The sequence below is a fragment of the Callorhinchus milii genome, unplaced genomic scaffold (genome assembly GCF_018977255.1).
Source record: "Callorhinchus milii isolate IMCB2004 unplaced genomic scaffold, IMCB_Cmil_1.0 Scaffold3, whole genome shotgun sequence".
Lineage (NCBI taxonomy): Eukaryota > Metazoa > Chordata > Chondrichthyes > Chimaeriformes > Callorhinchidae > Callorhinchus > Callorhinchus milii.
In genome coordinates this window covers 91488424-91508065 of record NW_024704744.1, presented here as the reverse complement: position 1 = coordinate 91508065, position 19642 = coordinate 91488424, and the positions used below count along the sequence as shown (strand labels likewise).

Sequence of the window (19642 nt, the reverse complement as noted above, 5' to 3'; positions counted from 1 at the left end):
AACAAAACAATAATAAATTGGTCATTTTCAATCTACGACTGTTTGTGGGACATTGCTGTGCGCAATTGGCTGCCGCGTTCGCCCACAAATATACAGTCAATTCACTTTACAGTGTGTTCTGTGAAGCGCTTTGGGACGTCCTCCCGACGTGAAAAGCGCTATATCAAATGCAAGGATTATTATTATTATTATTAAACCCACCTAGAAACACGTCAATCAGATCACCCCTTAACTTCCTCAACTCTTAGGAATTTAACCAAAGTCTGACTTGTCTCTAATCTTAGCTAAGCCCCTTCATCCCAGGTATTGTGGAGTCCTTTAGCTCAGTAGATAGATCGCTCGCCTCGCAAGCGAGAGGACCTGGGTTCGATTCCCGGGCAGGCCGAAACCTTAGGCACGTTTCCTTACTCCACACACCTCTGTTTACCTAGCAGTAAGTAGAAATCCAGTTGTTAGTCGATTGGCAGGTCACTTTTCTGGGGGTAATAATCCCTTCAAATATAAATAAATAAAAATAATAATAATTTGGTCACTCAATCCATGACTATTTGTGGGATACTGCTGTGTGCAATTGGCTGACACGATTCACTCACAAATTACACAATCAATTCATTTTACGGTATATTCTGTGAATAGCTCTGAGTCATCTAGAAGATGTGATAAGGCTCTATATCAAATACAAGGATAATTATATTATCATTGTTTTGTTGTGTTAGGCCCGGTGGCACTCTCCTAATTTGACTGTTCTATCACTGTTACAGAGAACTGACAATATCAGTTTGATAGCAAAACAAACATTGTAACATAGTTCGGCCGGACAAAAGCAATCTGAACAAGCTGTATTTTCAACACCCCATTCGCGCATAACTTGGCAAGTCGCTCAGTACAAATGTAATCAGGAAACCTTTGCAGTTTTGTATCCAAACCTTTTCTGTAAACCCAGAACAATACCTTCAGAATTGTCAATACCGATTTGCAGTACAGTACTCCAAGGCACTGCTGATGACGGAACAGCCAGCTTGGCTTGTCAGCGGGATTCGGAGGAGATTCAGAATTCCTGGCACTTGGCCTCAGTTAACCCTACAATCCAAAGCCTTAACAGGTGGGATGGGCCTCGTCTGGACAAACAGTGGGAAACTTTACCCCACATCAGTGGTGGCCAATCTTTGTGGTCGTTGAACAAAATATATTTTCTTGATTGAATATTTCTTGATGTATACCGTAACTGAGAACACAACACCGATCGAACCTAGACTTAGCTGGACTCCTTATCACAGGACACCGATTATTCAGAATGATCGAGGGGTTGCTTCTTGACGGGGCCACAGGTTGACTATCTCTGCATTAGACTGTTCACAATGTTAAGCTTTACAGTTTTAGTTGCATAAAATAGTGTTCAAAGGGCTCAGTGAATAAGAAGCAACATTCAACAACAACAATGAATTACATTTGTGTAGTAGCTTTCATGTTAGGAGGACGTCCCAAAGCGCTGGACTGTCAGGGATCCTCACCCGAGCTGGTGGTTGGGATCAGGAGGGGTGGAGGGTGGGGAGGGTAGGAGTAGAAAGGTGACCAAAGAGGAGGGTATTGAGACAGGTCTCAAGGAGGAGGCAAGGGAGAGGTGAGGCGGAGGGACTGTGGGATAGAGTTCCAGAGGGTGAAGGCGGAGTGGCTGAAGGCCCGATTGCTGATGAATTCCCATTCTTTGAGGAAATAATACACTATGCTGTACGAGACGTGATTACAATAATTGTGTTCATGTAATGATTTGCTGGGCGAAAGCTGGAAATAGAATGGATCAGGAGCAGCAAAAACAGCTCCCAAATAATGGAAGTGTGCTGCTTAGGTCAGGTCTCAAGTTGTTCAGTCATTAGTGCACAAACCTGTTGAAATGCTGTTGTCAAATCCAAGCACAGCTGAATGATCTTGCTTTTCATCCCTTAATAATCGCTTATTAAAAGGAAATGGTCTTTAGAATGGTAATGTACCAGACACGCATCAAGTCTCCATAGACAATAAACCCACAGCATTAGTAAATGTATTTAGGGCAGGAAGATTTTCAGTCAGACCTGAATGTGTCAGAACCTAAGGCAATGATCAGATGCAGAGCAACAAATGGCCTTCAATTTGACACCGAGTTGACAGTTTCACCGAGTGGTTGTAGAATTACACTCCCCATTAAAGCTGGGTGAATGCTCCACAGTCAATAACTGCCATTACTCTTCATATTGATCGATTCACTGGACCATTCTTGGCAGCTGATAACATCCACCTGTCATTAGCTGTTGTCCTACACTTGATAGTGAATGTTTAAGAAAGCAAAATGAAAGCTTCAACCCACGTGAAAACCACTTCCTCATGTGAAATTGAATTACACTCACCAATAATGTCCCAAATTTGATTCCTCCATCTGTGCTGGGTTAGTTCATCTCAAATTACATCAGCATCTCTGATTTAGGGTGGACGAAAAAATCTATTGATTTTCCTACTCCGATCGCCTTGCCTGCTGGAAAGTGTACATTTTTGGCCACTGAACTGTACTCCGGCATCAATCAACAATAACAAAATTACATTTGTATATCGCCTTTCACATCAGGAGGATTTCCCAATAAACTTCTTAAGGACAGAACTCTGTAGGACCAAAAAGAATTTAGCAAAAATACGTATGAAAATAGTGAAGGGGCTATAATAATAATAATTTTACAATCATTTGATAAAGCATTAAAGAATCACAAGTATTTCACACAGATCTCTTGTAAAGTGTAGTGACTGGGTATTTGAAAGCTATCCCACAGAAGGAATCCAAAACTTTCAACTGCTTTGACCTTACTCAGGTGTGGAGTCCTGTAGCTTAGTGGTTAGAGCACTCACCTCGCAAGCGAGCGGACTTGTGTTTGATTCCCGAGCAGGGCAAAACATTGGGCAAGTTTCCTTACACCATAAACTTCTGTGTACCTGGCAGTAAGTAGGAACCCAGTTGTTAGTTGATTGGCAGATTGCTTTTCCTGGGGTAATAATCACTTAAAAATAATAATAATTTAGTCACTCAATCCACAACTGTGTCATCCCCAAAATATACAGTCAATTAACTTTACAGTATATTCAGTGAAGTGCTTTGAGATGTCTAGAGACGCGATAAGGCGTTATATCAAATGCAAGGATTATTATTATTACTGAACCGAAATTACATCTTCATGATAAGAGCTGGATGAAAGCCAATAGATTAATGATAAAAACAAAATTCTTGTTTGGATTCCCTTCAAACAGGAGAAACTCCATTCCTGATGTGCATTGTGTCAAATTCCTGTGGGTCAACGTGACATATATTTGGCTACGAGAAGGAGTCCCAATATGCACAACTCAGACTCTTTAAAGAATCCTGTTGAGAAATCCTGTAGCTCAGCGGTTACAGCACTCGCCTCGCACACGAGAGAACCTGGGTTCAATTCTTGGCAAGGCGAATCGTTGGGTAAGTTTCGTTACTCCACAGGAAGTAATCTGACGGCGCAGATCGCTTTTCCCGGGGTAATAATCTACTCAAAAAAACCCTGAATAACTAATAATAATTTGATCACTGATTCCATGACTGTTTGTGGGACATTGCTGTGTCAATTAGCTGCCATGTTTTTGCCCACAGATCAATTCATTTTACAGTACCTTGAAGAAGTTCTGCTCTTCTCTTCGACGTGACTTTCGTTCTTCCCTTTTACCCTGCACTCCTTCTGTTTTTGTTTCACTTTACAGTATGTTGTGCAAAGTGCTTTGAGACATCTCGAAGATGTGATAAGGCGCTATATCAAAAGCAAGGATTATTGTTATAAATACCACAAATTAGACCCATTATAATGTTGCTCCCAATGGCTTCCTGCCTATTGTTATTTCTGCACCAGGAAGTATTCACTTCAGTTCCCCCTTTGGACCTGGTTTGTTTTTTCTATTCATTGTGGACACAGGCCGCATTGAATATGAGTTGCAGGCTTCAAATATTTGTGTAGCAAATACATTGAAAGAAAATCTGTCTGAGTACCTCCCTTGGATTCATTGAAATTCGACAAAAATAAGACTTGAATCCCCTGAGCCAAATATATTATTGTGTTGGAATACACATAAAGCAATTGTGTGACCTTTATTTCAAAATAGCAACTGGTGTCACGGTCCCTTGACAATATACAAACTGTTTCCAGCACTTAATTTATCCAGATGCTCTCACTTCATATAATAATAATCCTTGCATTTGATATTGCGCTTTTCCTCGGGGTGGGGGACGTACGCCGGGGGGGGAAAGTGGGGGTTAGCGGGTTAGACTCCAGCAGATACCCCAAGGAGAGCGCGCGGTGGGGTAACTGCTGGAGTCTAACCCGCTAAGCCCGCACATGGGTGTTGCTGTCCGGCGAGCTTTCCCGCTGCTTGTCCAGCTCGGACCACCCTGCCCGAGGGTCCCGGCTTTGCAGGGTTAACAGGAGCTGAGTGGGATGAAGCTCATAGCGAAGCAAATCAGACTGAGGGTGGAGCAGAGATCCCTCCCCTTTGAGGAGTATCGACGGAAGCAGCTGTGAGATGCAACCTGATGCTGGGGACCGTGGGAGGGAGGGAGGGAGAGAGGGGCTACAGGCACTGAGAGAGAGAGAGAGAGAGAGAGAGGGGCTACAGGCACTGAGAGAGAGAGAGAGAGAGAGAGGGGGGCTACAGGCACTGAGAGAGAGAGAGAGAGAGAGGGGCTACAGGCACTGAGAGAGAGAGAGAGAGAGAGGGGCTACAGGCACTGAGTGTGTGAGAGAGAGAGAGGGGCTACAGGCACTGAGAGAGAGAGAGAGAGAGGGGCTACAGGCACTGAGAGAGAGAGAGAGAGAGAGAGAGAGAGGCTACAGGCACTGAGTGAGAGAGAGAGAGAGGGGCTACAGGCACTGAGAGAGAGAGAGAGAGAGAGGGGCTACAGGCACTGAGTGAGAGAGAGAGAGAGAGAGGGGCTACAGGCACTGAGTGAGAGAGAGAGAGAGAGAGGGGCTACAGGCACTGAGTGAGAGAGAGAGAGAGAGAGGGGCTACAGGCACTGAGAGAGAGAGAGGGGGTACAGGCACTGAGAGAGAGAGAGAGAGAGAGGGGCTACAGGCACTGAGAGAGAGAGAGAGAGGGGCTACAGGCACTGAGTGAGAGAGAGAGAGAGAGGGGCTACAGGCACTGAGTGAGAGAGAGAGAGAGGGGCTACAGGCACTGAGAGAGAGAGAGAGAGAGAGAGAGGGGGGCTACAGGCACTGAGTGAGAGAGAGAGAGAGAGAGAGAGAGGGGCTACAGGCACTGAGTGAGAGAGAGAGAGAGAGAGGGGCTACAGGCACTGAGAGAGAGAGAGAGAGAGAGAGAGAGGGGCTACAGGCACTGAGAGAGAGAGAGAGAGAGAGAGAGGGGGGCTACAGGCACTGAGTGAGAGAGAGAGAGAGGAGAGAGAGGGGCTACAGGCACTGAGAGAGAGAGAGAGAGAGAGAGAGGGGCTACAGGCACTGAGAGAGAGAGAGGGGCTACAGGCACTGAGAGAGAGAGAGAGAGAGAGAGAGAGAGGCTACAGGCACTGAGAGAGAGAGAGAGAGAGAGAGAGGGGGGCTACAGGCACTGAGTGAGAGAGAGAGAGAGAGAGAGAGAGGGGCTACAGGCACTGAGAGAGAGAGAGAGAGAGAGAGAGAGGGGCTACAGGCACTGAGTGAGAGAGAGAGAGAGGGGCTACAGGCACTGAGTGAGAGAGAGAGAGAGAGAGAGGGGCTACAGGCACTGAGTGAGAGAGAGAGAGAGAGAGAGACCACAGACGGGATCCCGGGGCCGGACAGACAGGAGAGGAGAGGACAGACAGACGGGAGAGGACAGACAGACGGGAGAGGACAGACAGACGGGAGAGGACAGACAGACGGGAGAGGACAGACAGACGGGAGAGGACACTCTCCTCTCCTGCAGTTCACTTGCAGTTTGGTTCTCTGACCAACTCAGTCCCTCAGAACTGCACTTCACTGCAGAGCCCATGGACCCGATCACAAAGTGGAGCCCGAAACAACTGGTGGAGTGGATTAAAGGTGAGAAGTTTGTCGTTTTAGGGAGAGGGAGAGAGAGAGAGAGAGAGGGAAGGAAGGAAGGAGTGGGGGAAGAGAGGAGAGAGTGAGAGAGCTCCACTCCAGAGAATCCCAAAGGTCCCCTCACCCCTCTCTCTCTCTCCCTCTCCCTCACCCCCTCTCCCTCTCTCTCTCTCTCTCCCCCCCTCCCTCTCCCCCTCCCTCTCTCTCTCCCTCCCTCCCTCTCTCCCTCCCTCTCTCTCTCCCTCTCCCTCTCTCTCTCCCTCATGTGGAAGGCTTCTGCCTCACTTTGTAAACTTATTTTGTGTTGGGCCGCGTCTCCTTTCCAAGTTGTGCTTTTTCTCCTCTCTTCCCCCACCTGACTCTGTCTGTCTGTGTGTGTCTGTCTGTGTGTGTGTGTCTGTGTGTGTATCTGTCTGTGTGTGTGTGTGTGTGCATCTGTCTGTGTGTGTGTCTGTCTGTGTGTGTGTGTGTCTGTCTGTGTGTGTGTGTCTGTGTGTGTCTCTGTGTGTGTGTGTCTGTCTGTGTGTGTGTGTCTGTCTGTGTGTGTGTCTCTGTGTGTGTGTGTCTGTCTGTGTGTGTGTGTCTGTCTGTGTGTGTGTCTCTGTCTGTGTGTGTGTGTGTGTCTGTCTGTGTGTGTGTCTCTGTCTGTGTGTCTGTGTGTGTGTCTGTGTGTGTATCTGTCTGTGTGTGTGTCTGTCTGTGTTTGTGTGTGTGTGTGTCTGTGTGTGTGTGTATCTGTCTGTGTCTGTGTCTGTCTGTGTGTGTGTGTGTATCTGTCTGTCTGTGTGTGTGTGTCTGTGTGTGTCTCTGTCTGTGTGTCTGTGTGTGTGTGTCTGTCTGTCTGTGTGTGTGTCTCTGTGTGTCTGTCTGTGTGTGTCTGTCTGTGTGTGTGTCTCTGTCTTGTGTCTGTCTGTGTGTGTGTGTCTGTCTATGTGTGTGTGTGTGTCTGTCTGTGTGTCTGTGTGTGTGTTGTGTGTCTGTCTGTGTGTCTGTGTGTGTGTGTGTCTGTCTGTGTGTCTGTGTGTGTGTCTGTCTGTGTGTGTGTCTCTGTCTTGTGTCTGTGTGTGTGTGTCTGTCTGTGTGTGCTCTGGTTTGTTAAAGGCCAATTGAATTAAAATGAGTAGTTTATCCTCACTTTGGGGACATGAATTGGCTTTATTTTATCTTATTTGTCTCAGGTTCATGAGTGAGTTTCCCAGGATTTGTTTTGTGATTTTAGAAATGTTTTGTGAAGTGAGCTAAAAAAAGCTTTAGAAATGAGTGCGTTCAGAATAAAAACTTATCCTCTTAAATGTCTGACTCTCGCAGTAGAGAGAGTCTCTTTCTAACTATTGGGTATTTTTATTTCTATGTTACTGTTCTCAAGGAGTGTAAATGCCATTGATTGGTGGATCGCTTCTATGTGGGTAATAATCACTCCCAAAATTAAAAAAAGAGTTCTGTAGCTCAGTGGTTAGAGCACTCGCCTCACAAGCGAGTGGACCTGGGTTCGATTCCCAGGCAGAGCGAAACATTGGGCAAGTTTCCTTACTCCACACGCCTCTGTTTACTTAGCGGTGAATAGGAACCCGGTTGTTAGTCAACTGGCAGATCGTTTTTCCAGGCGTAATAATCCCTTCAAAATAAATAAATAATGAATAATAAATTGGTCACTCAATCTACAACTGTTTGGTGGACACTGCTGTGCACAATTGGTTGTTGAGTTTTGCCGCAAAATATACAGTAAATTCACTTTACAGTATATTCTGTGAAGCACTTTGAGATGCCTCAAAGACGTGATGAGGCGCTATATCAAATGCAATTATTAAATATCATTACCGCTTACACCTTCCCTCCTGCATGTTGTGGGTTTTCTGTGGAAAAATAGTTGTGAGTCAGTTTTTTTCCATGGGAACAAGTTCTGAGCTATTCAGACCACTCTGGTAACCCAGCTTATCTTTCTCTCTTGTGAAAGTGTACACACACACACATTGCAACCACACTCTGTTTGCTTAAACAATGTAAATAGACTGTCAAAACCTTTCTGGATGGAATGAGCAACTGAGAAGAGGGTTTGTTTTCTTAGGGAGCATTGGAACTGTCTGTGAAGTGGACACAATGTTTTTATATCTTGTATTTGGAGTACTGTAGCTCAGTGGTTAGAGAACTCGCCTCGCAAGCGAGAGGACCTGGGTTCGATTACCTGGCAGCGAGTAGGATTCCGGTTGTTAGTCGATTAGTGGATTGCTTTTCTGGGGGTAATAATCCTTCAAAAAAAAATAATTTGGTCACTCAGACACTGCTTGTGGGAGACTGCTGTGTGCAATTGGATGTCGCGTTTCGCCCACAAACTATAGTCAATTCACTTTACAGTATATTCTGTGAAGCGCTTTGAGACGTCTCGAAGACGTGATAAGGTGCTATATCAAATGCAAGGGTTAATATTATTACTGCTGGTTCAGTGGTTAAATTTAGTTTGACATTGAGTCACACAGTTTGGGAAGGTCCCAGGTTAGACTGCGAGGGATGGTGCCATTGACTTCATTATTCCCAGGGTTTGGTTTGGAGGAGGAGAGAAAGACTGATCAATGACTCGCTCTCTAAATAAGAAGAAAGTAAGCCACTGAGCACTTTCAGATGCCCTCTCCACATAATAAAAATAATCCTTGCATTTGACATAATGCAAGGATTGTCACGTCTTCGAGACATCTCAAAACACTTCATATAATATACTGTAAAGTTAATTGACTGTATATTTTCACTGACTTTTCAATGTTGCTTCCAGAGAGAGGGTGGGGGGAAGAGAAGTGGGCATATTTGTGAAGGTGCCATAGAGCCAATTTTCCATGAAGGGTGCTATTTCAAAAGCAAGGCTTATTGTTAGCTCTGGTGATAATAATATGTTAACAATATGGCTGATTGACCTCCGCCCAGCTCGCCCCACCATCGGCAGTCGGGCCTTCAGCCTCTCTGACACCACCCTTTGGAACTCCATCCAACAGTCCTTTGCCTTGCTCCCTCTCTTGCCTCCTTCAAAGCACGTCTCAAGACTGTCCTCTTTGACCGTGCCTTCGGTCAGCCCCCTACCCCTGCCCTCCACCCCTCCTGATCCCAACCTCCTGCTCGAGTCCAAATCCCTGATTATCCAGTGCCTTGTCCTCCCAACATGAAAGGCGCTGTTTAAAATGTTGGTTGTTGGTGCATATATACTGTAGAGTTATTTAACTTTTTTTTAAAGTGGCCAAAATATCTAAGCGATAGATCTGGTTCGCTTCCCGGTCAGGGCAAGTTTCATTACTCCATAGGCCTCTGTTTACCTAGCAGTAAATAGGAACCCAGTTGTTAGTCGTTGGCAGATCACTTTTGTGGGGGTAATATTCCCTTAAATAAAAATAATAATTATTTGGTCATTCAATCCACAACTGTTTTTGTGCATGGGCTGCTGTGTTTTGCCCACAAAATACACAATGCATTGTGTGAAGTGCTTTGAGATGTCTCGAAGATAAGATAAGGCGCTTTATCAAATGCAAGGCTGATTATTATTATCAATTTGGACTCTGTGCTTTTAACATGACTTGAAGAGGGGACCAAATTTTCCCTAAAATCTTTTATGAAGCCCTCCCTCCATCTGTTTCTGCTGGTATTGTCTTATCACCTCTGAAGATTCCAGTAACTTTGACGAAGCAGTGCACATCTGCGTGTGTTAGCCGATTCCACCAGCTATTTTCAGGTGGGGGAGTGGATAAAATGTTCCCAAATTCTCAGCAGCTGTAGAAAGAGAGAGAGAGTATGTATGTGTGCGTGAGTGTTATTGTCTTCTCTGATTACTGAACTATTTGAGTTTACTGCTGCTGAACAACTTTCTAAACATACCAGAGATGAATCCCAAGTATTGTATGTGGGTTCATAGATGTTTGGATTGGGTGGGAGGGGGAGAATGAGAGAGGTGGGGCGGTGGAGAAGAGAGAGAAAGCGAGCTATCAACCCATTAACTATGGTCTATTTCCAGCAGACCATTTTGAAGTGAACTACAGTGTAATTAAATGTGGTTGTTTTTGCCAAAATTCTTTTCAGTGACCAGTTCCTCAGTATAATGTTGTAAAAGCTAACTTATAAAGTAAACTTTCAGTTGTCAGTTATTTGCCTAATTTATGAAAGCAAGGCTTATGGTCACCCCGAGTTGTTGGAATTTCTGCTAACCTGGATTCACGCCAGAGTTCTGCAATTCAACATAAAGGTCACTTTTTTAAATATTTAACAAAGAGATTCAAGAGGTTCATGAGTTGAATCATTTAGCGCTGATGTATTCCCACTAATTTGAAACAAAATCTTTCTCAGCCAACCTTGTGAAATCTATGCGGAGTGTAACTCTTAAGTACTTTCACTGGAGGTTCAAATATTTCTACAGATTTGTAATGTGACCCGTGCACTTTGTGAAACTCTGGATTTGTTTTGGTGTGACTGACAAATACCAAATTGCAGTTTGCTGATAAAATATAGAAAACTCTTTCTCTTATTATATATTTAAAAAAATACTTTGAAGTATCCAACTGTACTTTTGAGAGCAAATTATTCCCATGAACTTTTCTCTAGCTTTCTGCGTTCTCATCATGTAGGCATGACACAGTGCACCTTAACCCTGCTCTTTAACTTCCATTTGAAGCTGGGTTGACATGAATCCAAACAACTTTCCAATGGTAAACATTGTTGTTTGAACAAAGGAAATAACTGGAGAGGGAAGAAAAAGATCCACTCCTTTATCCCAGGAACTCTCTTGCCTCCCAAATCCTGTGGGTAGGGATTACCCATCTATAATAGAAAAAAATGTATTGTTCAAGAACTTCGCATTATCTGCTTAGAGTTCCATTTTGACAAGTCTGTGTATTCGGATGTTGAAATATCTTTGTGATCTAAGTGATCTACCCTTTTGATTGAGAACTGCCAGTACTTTTCACCTTGTCTATATATTCTATGCTGTCACTTGCTTCTTCTCCAATTCTCAACAGTTGACTTTCTGTCCTGTGGTTAGAGCACTCTACTCGCAAACGACAGGACCTGGGTTTAATTACTGGGCAGAGTGAAACGTTGGGCAAATTTCTTTACTCCACACGCTCCTGGTTACTGAGCAGTAAGTAGGAACCCGGTTGCCAGTTGATTGGTGCACCGGTTTTCTGGGGGAAATAATCCCTTCATAAATAAATAATAATAATAATTTGGTCACTCAATCCACCACTGTTTGTGGGACACTGCTGTGTGCAATTGGCGTTTTGCCCACACAGTCAATTCACTTAACAGTATATTCTGTGAAGCGCTTTGAGATGTCTCATGGAAGTTGTGGGATGTTGTTGAGGATAAAATTAGTTCAGCTGTGATGACACCAATGGTGAAATAACTTGCTAAACCTTGAACGTGAATAATGACTTTTTGGGCACCTGTGGACGGCGGAAAAGTCAACCCTATCCTCAGAGAAGAGGAGAATATTGGTGGTGAGGGGCTGTTGGGAGGGAGTGAATCCCCTGAAAATCGTCCCCCCACCAGAGCATAGGGGCATGAGGGCATTTGTCGCCGGGTCTCCCCATCACCACCATGCACAAAATCCAACTGATTACAAATTCTGCCGCCCACATACTCATCTGCGCTAAACTCCGTCACCCCATCACACCAGCTCTAGCCAGGCTCTACTGGCTCCCTATCACCGAACAGATTGATTTCAAGATCCTTGCACCAGTTTTCAAATCTCTTCATGCCCTGGCACCTCCCTACCTCTCCGACTTGCTTATTCCCCAACCCACTCCCTGCTGCCTCTGCTCCACTGGCATGTCCCTCGTGCCCTCCGTTCCACCATCAGTGGCCGTGCTTTCAGCCACTGTGTCCTGAAACTCTTCCTCTTCCCTCCGCTTTGTCCCTTCCTTCCCCTTCTTCAGGTCGCGCCTGAAGACCTTCCTTTTCACTTCCCCACCAGTTCAGCGTCGTGCTCCACCACAGTCAAGCGCTCTGGGACGCGACTGCTGTATAAAAGCATGTTGTTGTTATACCCATACTGTAGCCTTGTCTGAGAGCAACTTACGTTGCTTTTATAATACCTTACTGAATATAGCTTGAATATACAGGTCTGAATATATACTGAGCTGAATATAGTTGAATATAAAAATGACAGTTTAAAGTAACTATTTTCAATGATTATCAAGATCCTCCGGCCAATGGAACTGGATACATTTAGTCTGAAATTGACCAGCTGTACAGCAACAACAAAATTACATGTATAGCGCCTTTCATGTCAGGAGGATGTCCCAAGTCGCTGGACAGTCAGGGGTCTGTATTCTGACTTGAAAGATTGTTTCTAATTGAGAGTATTTATTTTTAGATATTTTGTGTTTTTACATATGTATGTGTGTGTATGTATATATATATATATCTACTTTGATCTCACAAGAAGTGGGGCTCCCTTTGAGGTAAACAAATACCCAAATTGGAATCCTGATTGGCTCACGTCAGCGCCTCCACACCTCAGGCACTGACAGCATCACCATCCAAGGATGCAACCTCCACCTCACTGAGCCAGTCCAGAATCTTGGAGTCTTGTTTGACCCTTAACTATCCTTTCTACTCCACATCTGTGCCATGTCCTGCTCTGCCTTCCCCCACCTCCGCAACATCGCTCGGCTCTGCCACTGTCTCATCGCTCAGGCCACCGAAACCCTCAAACAGGCATTCATAACATTCAGGCTCGACTACGCAAACTCTCTGCTTGTCGGCCTCCCTGACTCCTTCCTCCATAGGCTACAGATCATCCACAAATCTGTAGCTTGTGTCGTCTCCCGCACCAATCTCTGTGACCCTATCACCCCCATCCTTGTCTGACTTCACTGGCTTCCAATCACACAGAGGATACAGTTTACGATTGTGGTCCTCACCTTCAAAGCCCTCCACGGTTTTGCTCACCCCTGCCTCTGCCACCTCCTAACCCCCTACCAAACTGCCCGCCCCCTCCGCTCAGCGGACTCTGACCTGCTTCACGTCCCCCGACTCGCCCTCCCCACCATTGGCACTCTGTCCTCATGCTCTGGAACTCCATCTCTCAGTCCCTCCATCTCATCCCCTCCCCTGCCACCTTCAAGACCGTTCTAAAGAACCTCCTCTTCGACTATGCTTTCAGTCACCCTCCTCCATAAAAATGTGCATCAAAGAGCACAATTTTAAACTAGGTATAATATAAAAAATGGATGCAGAATCCTGTATTAAGGGCCCTAGTGGAAAAAAAAGTTGCATTTGGTGTAGCGTTTTATCACATTATCAAAACATTTGAAAGCACATCAGTCTTTTTTTTACTGTGAAATGTAGTCACTGCACTGCATTTGTAGACAAATGTGGCAGGCAATTTGTGCACAGCAACGTCCCACAAAAAAACGTGATATACGGGCCAACTTTAACTGAGGGGATTGTTGGCAAGGGTGGGGTGAGGAGGAAACTCTTTGAATAGTGCCATGGGACTTATTATGTCCACCTGAACTGTCAGACAAGACCTTGATTTAATATCTTATCTGAAAGACACCACCTTTGACAATGCAGTGTTATATAAGAGTAAAGGAAGTTTCTCTCGGTGCCCCATCCAACAATCTCCCAGATAACATAGGTCATTCACTTCAAGGCTATTTGTGAGACATTGTTGAGTGCAAATTGCCTGCTGCATTTTACCACCAAATAGTGACTGCGCTTTACAGAAAACCTCTGGAGCTATTTGACACATTTTAACATGGGGCTGTCTATGGAATGGGCTGGGATTATTTTATTGTTGTTGCAGCCACGTGTGATTGTGGTTTTATAATAATCCTTACATTTGGTTTGGCGCCTTATGTCTTCAAGACGTCTCAAGGTGCTTCAGAATACGTTGTCAAGTGAATTGACTATATTTTGTGGGCGAACGCAGCAGCCAATTGTGCACAGCAGTGTCCCACGAACAATCATGGATTGATGGACCAAATTATTTTTTTTATTTTTAAAAGTGATTGCTACCCCTGGAATTGGATCCACCAATTGACTAACAACCAGGTTCCTACTTACTGCCGCTCGCCTCCCCATCCCCCAGAGGATCGAGTTCAAGATCCTCGTCCTCACCTTTAAGGTCATCTATGGCCTTGCCCCCTCCTACCTCTCTGACCTGCTGACTCCCTACCAACCTGCCCGCTCCCTCCGTTTATCAGGCTCTGGCCTGCTCCCATGTTTCCCTCCCGACCCGCCCTACCATCGGTGGCCGGGCTTTCAGCCTCTCTGCCCCCACACTCTGGAACTCCATCTCACGGTCCCTTCTCCTCGCTCCTCCCTCGCCTCCTTCAAGGTCGGTCTCAAGACCATCGTGCCTTTGGTCTCCCTCCCACCTCTCTGCCTTCCCTCACCCCTCCCCCACCCCTCCCCCATGCTCGGGCCCCGACATCTGACTTCAGTGCTTTGGGATGTCCTCCTGACGTGAAAGGAGCTCTATAAATGTAATTTTGTTGTTGTTCCTATGTATGTACCAGGTAGAACAGTGAATTTATTTTGGAGGTGGGAAGAGAATTGGATGGATAGTAAATAATACACACTGTTTGTGGGATATTGCTGTATTCACTGTTCAAGACATACCTTATTTTGGATTGGAAGTATAGATTTGTGTACCCTGCCTCAAGGCTTGGAAAACCTTATTTCATAATTAATGTCTGTGTTAATAGTGTTTGAAAAGGCTATAGCTGTACTTTGTTTGCAACTTCTTCAGCTCATTTAAAAAAAGGCAATGAATGGCACAACCCAAAGAAGTATACTGTGTGTTTTTCAGGTTTTACAAGTCTTAGAAATGCTTTGCTAGTACTTGCTGAAACCCACATCCAGTTCTGAATCTGATGGATTCTCTTCATATGCAACTGTTTTGGAATAGCTGAAATGTACCGGATTCATGTGCAAATTATTTTATCATCATACATTTGAGGTAGCGCCTATAGCTTCAAAACATCTCAAAGAACTGTTGGGCAGTGGATTATACATTTCCAACTTCCCTCCACTCATTTAGTTTAATGCTGTGTTTATAAGTCACCCCCTCTGCTCGTAGCAGCAAAGTGCAGATCACAATTCTGTCTCTCTCCTCCCCCATTGCTTCAAACCTGGGTGTAACCCTGTACACCTCCCCAGTTTGATTTTGGTAGTCTGTTCATGTGAAAACTCTAAAAACAATCTTTAGTAGCATTGCAATTGGCCTGTATGAAGATTCTGATCTAAGAGCCTATAATAAAGCACAGGGGACAAAGGATACCTCGTGTATTTGCCTCCACTGTCTGCAATACAATCCTCACAGACTCACCCGCACTGAACTCCGTACCCCCATCACTTCAGTTCTAGCTGTGCTCCACTAGCTTCCTCTTGCCGAACGGATCGATTTCAAGATCCTCACATTCCCTTTATGCCTACCTCTTTGACCTGCTTACTCCCCAACCCACTAACCGCTGCCTCAGCTCAACTGGCTCCAGCCTCCTACATGTCCCTATACAAAATTATATTTATATAGTGCCTTTCACGTCGGGACAATGTCGAAACGCGCTGGTCATTCAGGGATATATACATGCAAGTTGTTGTTATAATGTGAGGCAAAGAGCCCCTTCTTTCTGAAATAACAACAACAACAACAACAAGATTCCATTTATAGAGCGCCTTTCACGTCAGGAGGACGTCCCAAGGCGCTGCACAGTTGGGTCATGACCCGAGCAGGGGGGAAATGGTCAGGGTGAGGGGAGGGAAGGGAGGGAGCGAGGAGGGGGAAATGGTCAGGGTGAGGGGAGGGAAGGGAGGGAGCGAGGAGGAGGAAGAGAGTCGAGAGGGGAGCTGAAGGCACGGTCAAAGAGAAAGGTTTTGAGACCGGCCTTGAAGGAGGAAAGGGAGGAAGCAAGGCGAAGGCACTGGGGGATGGAGTTCCAGAGCCTGGGGCTGAGAGGCTGAAGGCCCGACCACCGATAGTAGGGCGGTTGGGGCGGGGGACGTGGAGCAGACCGGAGCCAGAGGAACGGAGGGTACGGGCAGGTAGGTAGGGAAATAACTCCTTTTGGATAAGGAGACTTCAAAATCTTATGTCTAGTAATAATGAAAAAATCCGGTGTTACAGTTGCTGAACTAAAGGGTTAATGCGTACACTATTACCTTTGTATTTCTCAATTGGTTTCTTTGTTGTTCAAATCTGTTTGCAATTTATGAAAAAGACAATGGAATTCCTGCTCCCATGTTGTAGTTCCAAGCCCAAAACACCAGATGTCTTTTGTGTGGTCTTCATTAGAGTGACAATACAAATTACTTAAATTGTTTGCAACCTTTTGTAAGATCCTTTGGCAGTTATAGTCCTCGATAATCTTGTGCATTGGTGGACCAAGCAGCCTGGCTCAGTAGCCGAAATTGAGGGATAGACCAATCACTGGGTCTGGGATTCCTCATGTTCAGTGATGAGAGATCTCACAGAGCTTCCCAGGATACAAATGACTGTGTATTTTGGATTCCTATAGTTCAGTGGTTAGAGCACTCGCCTCGCAAGCGAGAGACCTGGGTTCGATTTCCAGGTAGGGTGAAAAGTTGGGCAAGTTTCCTTACTCTGCACGCTTCTGTTTACCTTAGCAGTAAGTAGGAATCCCGTTTTAGCCGATTGGCCGATCACCTTTCCGGAGGTAATAATCCCTTCAAAAAAATACATGATGATGATAATAATATGGTCATTCAATCTATGACTGTTTGTGGGACACTGCAGTGTGCAATTCACTGCTGTGTTTCGCTCACAAAATATACAATCAATTCACTTTACAGTATATCCTGTGAAGCGCTTTGAGACGTCTCGAAAGACGTGATAAAGCGCTATATCAAATGCAAGGATTGTCATTATTATTTTGTAGGCAAACATATGGCAATGTCCCACAAAGAGCCATGAAGTGAATTTGGAGGATTGTTGGCCAGGACACCAGGAAAAAACTTCCTTATTTTGAATACTGTCATGGGATCTTTAACAACAACCAAATTACATGTGTATAGCGCCTTTCACATTAGGAGGACTTCCCAAGGTGCTGGACAATCAGTGTTTCGGATCCGAGCTGGGGGGTCGGCATTTGGGGAGAACAGGAAGGGAAGGAGAGTAATCAAAGGCACAGTTGAAGAGGAGGGTCTTGAGGGAGGCACAGAACTCAAAATGTGTAAACATTCATCCATCTAAGAAAGACTCCTGCTTCCGAGCCAAGGAGATGTGGTAGTGGACTCCCATTTCAGTCCCTTGTCCCCTCCGCTCCACCATTGGTGGCCGTGCTATCAGCCACTATGCCCCGAAACTCTGGAACTCTCTCCCTCATTCCCTCCGCCTTGCCCCTCCCTCCCCACTTTCAAATCCTGCATAAAGACATTCCTTTTTTGATCATGCTTACGGTCACCTCCCTCCTCCCTCTCCCCCTGGCTCAGGGTCAGACTCCGCCACTATCAAGCCCTTTGGGATGATACCCCGTGTGAGGGGCTATATAAATGCAAAAAATATTTTCATTCATGTGTACCTTGATGGCTCAGTGGATAAACACTAATTCATGTGAACTGTAAAGTTTCAGGTTCGGGTTCCAGTCTCTATTGGTTATGAATTGGCTTTAGTACTCTTTTTCCCCCCCCCACACCATCTTCCCACCCCACCACCCCTCTCCCCTGAACAGCAGATGTGGAAAAAAACATCTTTCCTCTTCCTGATTGATATCTATTGATCCTCGCTGGAAAGTGCATGTTTGTGGGAAGTTGGGATGAGAGTAGGAAGTGGCTCTGTTGTGCTGCCTTTCCTCCTTGATAAGTCTGCTGGTACTTGCTGTCTAACCTCACACATGAACATCCTACAGAACTAGATAACAGGCGCCCATGGAATCATACTCCAGCAAGATTCTGCACTTTCAAGAGGGAAGAAATGGGCAGAAGATAATAATAGGAGAGGTTTTATTTGACTGGAGAGCAGCTAATCATGACTATTATTTTGAAGTTAAAAATTCTCATTAAATTTGATTTTGGCTATTAGAGGAATATGTTCACCCATATTGTGAGGGTGGTCCACAGCTGTGCCCAATCCTTTGTTTTAGAGAGAGAACTGAAGTCAACTATATAATATATAATGATAATAATCCTTGCATTTGATATTGTCTTTGAGACGTTTCAAAGTGCTTCACAGAATATACTGCAAAATGAATTGACTGTATTTTGTGGGCAAAACGTGGCAGCCAATTGTACACAGAAGTGTCCCACAAACAGTCATGGATTGAGTGACCAAATTCTTTATTTATTCATTTTGAAGGTTTATTTTCTCTTTAACTGTGCCTTCAGCTCCGCTTTCGACTCTCCACTCCCTCCTCGCTTCCTCTCTTCCCTCCACTCACCCTGACCAGTTCCCCCCTGTTCGGGTCCTGACCCAACTGTCCAGCGATTGGGACGTCCTCCGAAGTGAAAGGCACTCTGTAAATGCAATCTTGTTGTTGTTGTTATTACCCCCAGAAAAATGATCTGTCAGTTGACTAACAACCGAGTTTCTACTTACTACTAGGTGAACGTGTGGAGGAAGGAAACTTACCCAACATTTCGCCCTACCTGGGAATCAAATCCAGTATCTCTTGCTTGTGAGGCAAGTGCTCTAACCACTAAACTACAGGCCTCCACTATAGCATATAGCATTCCTACCACCACTCCAACAAAATGGCAAAATAAAAATATAAAAGGCACAATGGCCCAAATGGCCTCCTTCTGTGCTGTAAGATTCTATTGATCATGATGGTTCAATTGGTGGCCCATGAGCCGCATCTGGCCCCTCCACCTCCCCCCATTTCAGCTGCTTCCCTGGATCTGCATTGTATTCTGACCTAGATTCCAAGTTCAAAGTCCTGAAGAGGGCTTGAACCAACAAGAGGCAAAAGTGTTACCAACTGAGCGAGGCTTGACACTCAACTGAGCCAACGCGAGCCTAGCGAGAGACTCAATTCTGAAATAGTTTTGAAAGTCAATCTACATTTATCTAAACTGATATGAACCAACATTAGACTGGAGCACGTATCTTCACGTATGTGTGGTCAGCTAGAATGCGGTTAAGACAACTTGGTTTAATGCTTGTTTAACAAAGAGATACAATAGTTAATTTACAGCTTCAGGAATGCCCTCAACAGGTTACTGCATTGGACATGTGTGAGAGAGACTACTATACAAAACTAAAATGACTGGTTTGGTCTGTGAGACGAATGTACTGTATGAGAGATGTTATTACTTCTGAAGCATCCATGTGTATTTGTTCATACTTTTGATGACAGAGGCTTTAATGTGGTAGATTAAATCATAAAAGAAGATTACAAAGTGAATAGACAGCAGGGCAATAGAATTGAAATGTTACAGCATCTGGCAATGGGATGCAACAGGCAGTTTTAATGAGGTTAGATAAGGAAAAAACACTTGCGGTTTCTAACAAATTTGTTTAGGATTAGATCCAACTCGTCCTTTACTGCATTACTACCTGATTAATCAAAACTATATCTTAAAAGAAAGCAATTTTGTTTAACTGCACAAAAAGGTTTGCTTGGAGTCCTGTAGTGCAGTGTACTGTAGTGCGC

The 19642-nt window shown here is 44.9% G+C and overlaps 1 protein-coding gene and 1 non-coding gene across 3 annotated transcripts in view; both read left to right on the top strand.

Moving 5' to 3' along the window:
* Positions 1-5870: 5870 nt before the first annotated feature.
* cnksr3 (cnksr family member 3) overlaps positions 5871-19642 on the top strand; it is a 67996-nt gene continuing 54224 nt past the window's right edge. For both annotated transcript variants that reach the window (XM_042333049.1, XM_042333047.1), the window contains exon 1: positions 5871-6056. In XM_042333049.1, coding sequence (XP_042188983.1) covers positions 6005-6056 — 52 coding nt within the window. In that variant the 5' untranslated portion in view covers positions 5871-6004. The remainder of the gene's footprint in view (positions 6057-19642) is intronic.
* On the top strand, positions 7492-7565 carry trnav-cac. The gene has a single exon. It is a non-coding gene; the product is annotated as a tRNA-Val (tRNA).